At 35.3% G+C, this 10,112-nt stretch overlaps 1 protein-coding gene across 2 annotated transcripts in view; it reads left to right on the forward strand.

The window, feature by feature from the left end:
• Positions 1–4,339, forward strand: part of MED13 (mediator complex subunit 13) — a 109,781-nt gene extending 105,442 nt beyond the window's left edge. Inside the window, exon 31 of one of the 2 annotated variants that reach the window (XR_009254651.1) lies at positions 317–439. Coding sequence is in view for 1 of the 2 variants with exons in the window: in XM_058702529.1 (XP_058558512.1) it covers positions 317–449 (133 nt within the window). In the remaining variant the exon portion in view is untranslated. Of the gene's footprint in view, positions 1–316 lie in introns of both variants that reach the window. The other variant, XM_058702529.1, reaches the window with a different exon arrangement.
• The last annotated feature ends 5,773 nt before the right edge of the window (positions 4,340–10,112 follow it).

Below are 10,112 nucleotides of genomic sequence, written 5' to 3' on the forward strand. Positions count from 1 at the left end.
CTTGGAAAGAGTATAATGTTGATCCTTATGTATTTTCCTCCTATTTGTCAATAATTTATAGTTGTGTACCCTTGGATCTCTAGATGAATTACATCATTCAGAATGAGTCCTTTTCTTTCTAGCATGTGTAATCTACTTTTGAGAATACTTTTTTTTGAAAATTAGTTTATCTTTAATTTCCCCAAGGACTCTCTCTTCCATACCTTCCACCATTTTTTAAAGTGGCTTTAAATCTTAGATGCCATAATTGGAAACTGCTTCCAAAATCTACAGTGTAAGTATATACAGGACTTAAAACAGTTTATTTACTTTTCAGGTTTGTTTTGGAACAGTACAATGCACTCTCCTGGCTAACCTGTGACCCTGCAATCCAGGACAGACGCTCCTGTCTCCCAATTCATTTTGTGGTGCTGAATCAGTTATATAACTTTATTATGAATATGCTGTGATCTTCATTGGATGGAACTGTGCAAGAAGAGAACAAGGAAAAAAGATATTTCACTGCAAGATTAAGTTATAATTATCTTCTCAGTGAAAGTCATCTGTGATGGGGTCTAATTCTTATTACTTCAACAAATATTGTTTTGACTTGGGGGGAGGGGCTATAACCCTGCTATTTTTCATTGACTATACTGAACTCTTTAGGATGATGACTGATCATACAAAACGTATTATAACATTTTCGTAGCAAAATTAACCTTTTTTTTTCCAGTCACAGTATTTGTGAAAAGTAATGAGCCATAGTACCCAGTCATGTTAAATGAATATTAAAAGCATGGAGAGGAAACATGAGGAACAATGAATTTCAACATATGGCTTCAGAACATCAAGATGTTCTTGTATTGGATTATAGTATCTAGTATTCAAAAATGCCTGCATCTCTTATTTATTGTAAGTTTTTAAATGTATAAATTGTCTTATATTTCTTAACCTCTTTTATAAAAATTTTCCTAGAAGGTTTATACTGCCTTCTTGCTTTAAAGCAATTGGTCTAAAATATATGTAATCGTCTTAATTAAAAAGTTGCAGTAGGGTTGCTTTTAGAGTATTATTTTTTTGTAAGGGGGTGGGTGGGACAGTAAATTTGTATTGTCTCGATGTACAGTTTAATGGGGATAGAGGGGGAATAATGTCCATACCATTGTGTGTGGAGGATTTACAGCTAAGCTGTAGTTGCAGAGTACATGTACAGTAATGAAGTTCACTGTGTTTATAAATTGAAAAGGTACCGGGTCTTACAGCATTTTATATATCACACCTTTACAGAATAACATGATGGCAATATACAAGTGATATTGTTGGGTGGTTTAACTTAGAATAAAATGAGAATTCTTCAGTTATATTTTGTACTATGGTTTAGGGCTATGACTAATATTTCAGGCCATTTCCAGTGAAAGAAACTTAGTTTTACAAGAAAAACATTTGCTACTGAATGCTTAAACTAATTTTGGTGTTTAATGTTACATGCTTAAATGTTTTTTTCAGTTTTGACAGTGGCACATCTAGGCATGGGAATATTAATTATGAAAATTATCTTCAGGATCTGCTATAAGGTTGAAATTTAGCCCAGCTCTAGGCATTTTACAAATTATTTTAAGAACAGTCACTCTGATTGTTTGACTTTTTTTTGTTTTTTAAATTAAAGATTGGGAATGTATGTGAGAGTATGCATATGTATGGATGTGTGTGTGCAATCAAACTGTGGTGTAAATAGATTCTCAGTGAATTCTGGTATTCAGACTCTATTCCACTAGTTAAAGAACCATTTTCTAAACTTAACCTGTTTCCTTTTGCCTTTTTTATTTATTTAATTTTCTTGGTTTGGAGATGGCAGTCCCAAACACCAGAGTCTGTACTTTTCTATAACACAGCTCAGATTAAGGCAGGACATATGCCAAGGAGGATCTCACCTCCCTAAAGAAGGGACTTGAATTTTAGGGACTTTAATTCACCCCTTCCTTCAATACAGCTTTTCCCCTTCTTGTTTGCACATGCCAAGATAAATGCTTTTATGCAGGCTTTACCCCTTTAAAAAGTTGTTTCTACAGTGCTGCTCACAAGAGAGTCCAAGTTAGCTTCCTGCCTGTGTTGCTGACTTGAATTCACAGTCACCAAGTCTACCTATCTTTCTTGGAAGCAGTCTAGAAAAATTCTGAATTTGTACATTCAGTAATTCTCCACAAGGACAAAATCAGTTGTATTTACAAAACTGTAATTCGGTGTGTTTTGTTTTGTTTTTACTGAAACTTGTTTTGTAAATACTATATGCTTAGCTTAAATATCACTTTCTTACAAACAATATAACTTCTTCAAATTGTGTATATTAAACATTAGCAAGTCTTGTTTTTTCTATAAAAACACACAACTGGTGACAAAGGTTTTCAATCACTTCTTCAAAATTATAATGCAATTCCAAGGGTCAGCATTTTTGAAATTAGAATTTAAAGATCACATCTCTGCATTCATTTTTAAATTATGCTAGCACACTACAGATTATGTTGGCATGTTTTGTTCTATACTTAAAAAAAACTTGTCTGAAATTTGAGGGGAAAAAAGATGCTTATTTGGAATATCTATAAAAAGTATCCTCTTTTTTTTTTTTTTTATAAACTTAGCTTAGTAGTGACTTAAAAATAAAAGCTATATTCTCAGTTGTTTAATATCACTAGCTTGTAGTGAACACACCTCAGTTTGAGGATAGATTTTAAAAAAATTATTCCCTGACAGTTTCTTTTATATGGAGCCATAAAGAAAGGAACCCAGTATACAATTCCTTTTTATCTGGGAACAGGGAGTAGTTCCCAAATATATAAGATTTACTGATAAGATTTTTTTCTTCCCTTCATATTTAAGTTCACACTTAAATAGAAAATTATTAAATATCCATTAGAAAAGGTCAAGAGACTTATTTCAAAAAGTTAAGCCTTTTATGCAGGATGATGGATCTGACTTACTACCATACTGTCACAGACAAGTATGGGTAGTTTTTTGTTTGTTTGTTTAAATGGTAAGCAAAATAATATATACTTTATACCAGTTGATCACCAACACATTGACTTCTTTGTTACAGTGCTAATGTCTGTTTTTTGTGCAGTTATCCATTACAAAGCAGGGTGGAAGTACAGTATTTTGGCATTTAAAAAGATTAGTTATATAATGTCTGCTTCCAGCCAGTGAGAAACATCTAGCCATACTTTCTTATGCAAGCCATTCAGTTATCAGGACTGTGAATTAACACTGTATGAATAAATTTCTGTACACCTTATTGTTTGGCCAGAAGGCCACCAAGTGTACTTATATGTAATCCTTAAATTTTAAAGTAGCTGTAATTTTTAAATCTTTCTAAACTTTTCTTAAACCACTAAAATTAAGCTCTTACTACTTAGTCAATTATCCTCAGCTGTATTCGTACTCAATTGTCAGTATGGCACAGATTACTGTATTAAAATATTCTCCTTTCGTCTTCATATTTACCTTCTGAGGTAATTTTTTAACTTAATGTGTTACTACAAAGATTTGCAGATCTTTAATCAAGCACTATGTTAATACTGTAATATTCAAAATACTATGTTGCGTTATTTAAAATGTTCAAATTGAATACATTAAAAGGAAGTTTTTAAATGCTGTTGCATCATATAATTTGCTACTCATCCACTATGGCATCGCATACCAGTCTATTAATACATTTAATGTTGCATGAGTAATGTTTTGGTCTGGGTTTCCTCTTAAGATTTTAGTTTGTCTAAATTAAAGAAAAATGTTTTTGACATACATTTTTTTTGGTCCCTCACCCTCTCCTCCCCCACTCCCAATCAGCTGGAAATCTTAACCTTTAGGTTTTTCTTGGTGTTTTAATGGGCCCAGAACTGTGGTTTAAATTTTCATATATATGTTTTCTCTTTTGTGGAGTATTAATTAAAAAACTGGATTTGGGACCTAAGATACTCCTCAGGTTGATGTATTCATGAAGTTTTAAAATAGTTTTAGTTTTCAAAGTAAACTGGATTTGTGGACCTTAAAGTTACTGAGTTTAAACTACAAATTGTAACGTCATTACTGGACATGTCAGCATCAACTCTCTCAAATAGCTTGGTCACTTTATGAAGGGGCGTTTTAAAGTTGTTGTTTAGCAGTGACATTTAATATGGTCCAATTGCTTTTTTTTTTTTTTTTTAATGTGACAAAAAAAGAATAAGGAACAAACACTATTGCTGCCGAATGCCATAACACTGAGTTGTACAAATTGTGATTGAGGAAATGAAAAGGTTTATACTTTTTAAAAAAAACAAAAAACAAAAAACAAAACTTCAAATGGAATAAATTATTCATGAAGCCTTCATTGTGGTGTCTCATTTTGTTAAAAATATCTCCATCTTAAACTTAAGTAAAAATTAGTGGTATTTTTTGTTGTAAGTCGAAAAGGGTAACCTAAAAATTGTACTTTTAATATCTCCATCTGAAGTATTTTATTAAAATTTTTCTAACCATATTAGTGATTAATATACAGGAAAGTTATATGTGTACATACATACTCCTTTTAGGCTCATCAGTTTGATATCCTTTTTCTAGTCCAAAGCTACCTTCAGATATTTAAAGCTTAGCTCAGTCCTACTTTTTTGATCACATAAATGTTTTTGAAACATAAAAAAGTCTTCAGATATGAACACTCCATTAAAATATTGTATGAGCAGCCATTTTAAATATTTTTGTCCAAACTTAAACTAAGGACAAACCCCAAAATTGTGTCCATTTTGAAATAGTGTTTGCCAGCAAAATTTAAAAAATACTCCTTTAAAAGGAGGTATATGGTGTTGGAACTTCTACCTTAAGTTATTCTCTGTCTCACAGTTTGTATTACCTGTGATTTTTTTTTTTTTTTTTTTTTATCTTGTTAGTCTAAAACCCTTTATGGCTGCTTCTTCCTCTAAATATCGAAAGTCTTAACATGGTCTGTCCCCTGCCTTCCCCACAAGAATCAAAATGGGCTTTTTCCTGTGTTTTCCTCCTTGCCTCTTAGGCCATTTCAATTCTTTGAAAGCCCCATGGTTATTTTTGCCTTAACTTTCCACATACAACCTTGCCTCAGACTAGGTCCCCTAGTAATATACTTTTTTAAAGTTTATTGTCCAAGAGAGCACAAGTAGGGGAGGAGCAGAGAGAGAGAATCCTAAGCAGCCTCTGCACTGTCAGCACAGAGCCCGAGGGGGTCAAACTCACGAACCATGAGGTCATGACCCGAGCTGAAATCAGTAGTCACACTTAACCAACTGAACCACCCGGGTGCCCCCCTAGTATTTTACTTCTATTGTAATAATCTGTATGGAGCCTTCACAGTGTTTTTCACAGTTTGTATGAATGTTTGATCCTACTAAATGACCTCATGAAGGCAGAAACTGGGTCTGTTTTGCTTACTGATGCATCTAGAATCCAGCACAACATCTAGCACATTAATAGGGCACTGAAATATTTGAATAGACTTCTTGTGATAAATACCTCAAACTATAGTACTTAGTCGAAGTGTGAGTTCTGCAAAAATTCAAATGAAACTGTACAATCTAATTACTTGGGACTATTTTCACATTAGTAGAAACAATCACTAGATGAGTATTCTTGTGCTCTCAGATTTGCCACCTTTTAGCTGGTGACTTCAGACAAAACTTTGAACCTCTTGAGGTCTCAATTTGTTCATTTGTATATGAACACAATAGTAACCACTCCTTCCTAATGTTAGCTTTGTGAACCTCAAAGGATTACATAAAACATAGAAATTTGTAAAATACAGGGGCGCCTGGGTGGCTCAGTCGGCTAAGCGTCCGACTTCGGCTCAGGTCACGATCTCGCGGTCCGCGAGTTCGAGCCCCGCGTCGGGCTCTGGGCTGATGGCTCAGAGCCTGGAGCCTGCTTCCGATTCTGTGTTCCCCTCTCTCTCTGCCCTTCCCCTGTTCATGCTGTGTCTCTCTCTGTCTCAAAAATAAATAAATGTTAAAAATTAAAAAAAATTGTAAAATACAAATGTGAGGGATGATTAATACAATACCTATGTTCTCTAGAAGAGTTGTGATTTAAGACCTGCCAGACCAAAAAAAAAAAAAAAAAAACACAAATGCTTACAACAAAAGGACTCATTTATTTTTAATGTTTATTTTTGAAAGAGTGAGGGGTGGGGGACAGAGGATCTGAAGCAGGCTCTGTGCTGACAGCAGAGTGTCCAATGCAGGGCTTGAACTCCCAAACCATGAGATCGTGACCTGAGGTGAAGTCAGACGCTTAACTGACTTGAGCCACCCAGGTGCCCCAACAACAGGACTTTTAAGATATGTTTCTAGCAAGATCATCCATGGAAAAAAATGCAAAGAATCAAGTATTTAATACTTAATTTTTATCTCCCTTCTGTCCTAACCTACTCTGACTAAAAAGAAATCAGCTTGAAGGGTCTTTAAGCTCTAAAACATAAAGTAACACACATATGATGAAATAAAATCTGAGATACTTAACTGATTTAAAGCATTTAAAGGTGTCCGGTCCAAAGGAAATATATCCTCGGTACTAAAAGAACTTGTAGATATGATTTCAGAAATGCTGTGGAAAACTGAAAGGTTCCAGAATAGTGAAAATGCACAACTTACTCAGTTTTTAAATTTTTAAAAAGATGGGGTGTCTGTCTCTTGCTTTCAGCTCAGGTCATGATCTCAGGGTTAGCGAGTTCAAGCCCCAAACTGGGCTGTGCTGGACAGCAAGGAGCCTGCTTGGGATTCTCTCTCTGCCCCTGCCCTACCCATTCTCTCTCTCTCTCAAATGTTATGTCCTAGAAACTACTAATAATTTATTTCACTTTATGAACAAGTTCATTAGAAACCAGCATAGTTCCACTAAAGCACTATTTAATAGACTGTTTACACTAGTCATGAGATACACACCTTTGACTTTTAGCCATCAATCTGCTGAGAAACATACATGCGTATACATAATTAGTTCCATAAGCCCTCTAGAGTGATAAGAACAACAATGTAGTGCATATACAAGAAGGAATAGCTTCTTGTATCAATCTACATTTTATTTTGACAGCATTAATAAACAGATCATGGAAATGGACATTCAGGTTATTTAATAAGGTTTCATGGTATTGTTACACTTAAATCATTAATTCAACAAACCAGTATTAAGTACCATACTTTAGTTCCTGCCCTCCAAGTACTTACTTTGGAAAGGTAGGAGAAACAAATTTTAACAATGTAGTACAATATGTGATGTGCTATGATGGAACGAAGTAAAGGGAGCCTTGAGAATATTGAAGAGGGATACTTTAAGAGATAGGTGGTTTGTCTGGGAAAGATTTCCTAGCAAGGGAACACTGGAAGTGAGACTTAAAGGATACATAGGAGGTACTACATAAAGAGAATAAAGGAATTTCAGACCAAAGGAACAGTGGGAGAGAAGGTCCATGAATAGCATGAAGGATTTGGGAAACAGCAGTTCCAACAGACTAAAACAGAGGCACTATGGTGGGATAGATAATGCAGGAATCCAAACCAGAGCTAAGAATTCCGACTGTGAAAAACTGTCTTTTGAGTGCCACCTTAAGGAAAATGAACTTTATCCCAAAGCAGGGAAGTGTTTCAACAGTCGGGATGATTCATAATTAATTGAACAATCATACCAAAAAAGGCTTGTTGATGGAGCTGTATCAACCTGAAGGGATGTCTCTAACATACTATAGAATCTTGGCTGGACCCAATTCCATTCAATATTTTACCCATGAAATTAATGAAGAGATGATCTGCTTTGCAGATAGCCAGTGTAAAAGAAGAGTCCAAAAGATCTTGACAGGGTGAAACAATGGAAGAAATTTTGGGATTTCAAGATAAAATAGGACACTGTTGAGGATAATTATAAAAAGAGTTCCATACTGAGAACATTTGAGTTAGATGGCTCCTGAGATCCTTGTACTTCCAAAATTCTGAGTCAATTTCTAAAGAATATTGGTCTTCCTTTAAATACCTAGGTCTTCTAATTTCTTGAAGCTTATTTACTTGCCAATAATCTACATAAAAGCACCTAGTGTGCCTGAAACATAGTATTGTTTTTTCTTTCTGTTTGTTTCTCCTTTTTTTCCCTCAGTCTTACTGAAAAATAGTTAAGTAGAAAAGGATAAATCATAGTAAGCCAGTCAGAAGAGAATGTTTACTTCACTTAGGAAGGAGTGTTATTTTTTAACTTAAGTATAGGAACTAAGCAACATGTTTCATCAAATCTAAACACCAGTAATTGTAAGACACCATTATATGTACCACTAAAAAATTTAAAAGATCATTACTGATCTTAAGACACCACAATATCAGAGATGTTAAAATGTGAAAAAGTCACCATAGAGTTGATGAAATATGTCTTTATGTGGGGGACACCTCACTGACTCAGTTGGTGGAGCATGCAACTCTTGAATTCGGGGTGGTAAGTTTGAGCTCCATATTGCATGTAGAGATTAGTTTAAAAAATAAAATCTTTTTTAAAAAAGAAATATCTTTGTGAGTAAAATGGTAATGAGCCTCAGTGCCACACTGGTCTTAAAGGGGGATTATTTTCTCAAACATTTCTTTCTCAAACGCAAAGTGTACACCATAATTACATAATATGCCCCTTTAGTAATCAAAAGTTTTGTGGTTTATAGGCAACTAAATGTTAGGGCTAATTTGTAGCATTATTTACTTTTCTATAAGTTCTTAATCTAATTAAGCATCTGAGCTGCAAAGTCTTTAAAAGTTGATTTTAGTATAGTTAGAGAAACCACCTCAGAAAAAGCAGATTTAAAACTCAAAAGTCCATCAGTAAATCTTTTTTCACTGAGTTCTGTATGGCTGTCAAAATGATTTCACTGGTGAACAATGTAGATCTCAAAGACTTTGACTAAGTGGATATGAGTGGAACAGGCGAGAGCCTAGGGTAACTTCCAGGTTTCTGGCTTGAGCAATTCTGGGTAGTGGTGATATTCACTGAGATAAGAATTGGAAGGCAAGGAGAAGGGGACTTGGAAGAAGGTAAGTGTCAGCATTCATTACCATTACACGCTGGCTATCTTATTTGAGCTGGGTGTGATCTGCTGTTAGATTGAGACAGATCTGTAAGTTGTTTCTTCATTAGTGATTACAGGATTGTAAGTAGAGTTGGAAGAAATTTTTTTTAAAAATTATTTTAGAGAGAAACAGAGCACTAGAAGGGGAGGAACAAAGAGAGAGGGAGACTGTAAAGATTGGGAGACACAGAATCCAAAGCAGGCTCCAGGTTCTGAGCTGTCAGCACAGAGCCTGATGCAGGACTCGAACTCGACCTCATGAACTGAGAGATCATGACCTGAACCAAAGTCAGACACTTACCTGACTGAGCCACCCAGGCACACCTAGAGTTGGAGGAGATCTTAAAAATCACTTAGTTCAGGGGCGCCTGGGTGGCGCAGTCAGTTAAGCGTCCGACTTCAGCCAGGTCACGATCTCGCGGTCCGTGAGTTCGAGCCCCGCGTCAGGCTTTGGGCTGATGGCTCGGAGCCTGGAGCCTGTTTCTGATTCTGTGTCTCCCTCTCTCTCTGCCCCTCCCCCGTTCATGCTCTGTCTCTCTCTGTCCCAAAAATAAATAACGTTGAAAAAAAAAATTAAAAAAAAAAATCACTTAGTTCACCTCCCCTTTATTCATCCCCCAAACCATGAATTCTCTTCATACTCCTCCTGTGAAAAGACCATCCAGGGAGATTAAATTGTTTAACCTCTGTCTCAGTCTCAATTTCCTCACAATTATAAAATAGAGACTGTTCCCTACCTCAGATAATTAAATCAGATAACAGATATAAAATACTAGTGCCTAGCAAGTGTTCAATAAATAATCAGCTTAAAAATGACAATGTTGTACAACTTGTGACCGAATAGACTGTGAAATCAATTTTAGTGTGTAGTGACCAGCAATTAAAAATTTTTTTAATGATTTTCTTTTTAAGTAATCTCTACACCCAATGTAGGACTCGAACCTAACAAACCCGAGATCAAGAGTCATATGCTCCACCAACTGAGCCAGTCATGTGCCCTGTGACCAGTAATTTAAAGAAGTGAAATAGAACATATAACATGTAG

Source organism: Neofelis nebulosa, chromosome 16, assembly GCF_028018385.1.
Source record: "Neofelis nebulosa isolate mNeoNeb1 chromosome 16, mNeoNeb1.pri, whole genome shotgun sequence".
In the NCBI taxonomy this organism is placed as follows: domain Eukaryota; kingdom Metazoa; phylum Chordata; class Mammalia; order Carnivora; family Felidae; genus Neofelis; species Neofelis nebulosa.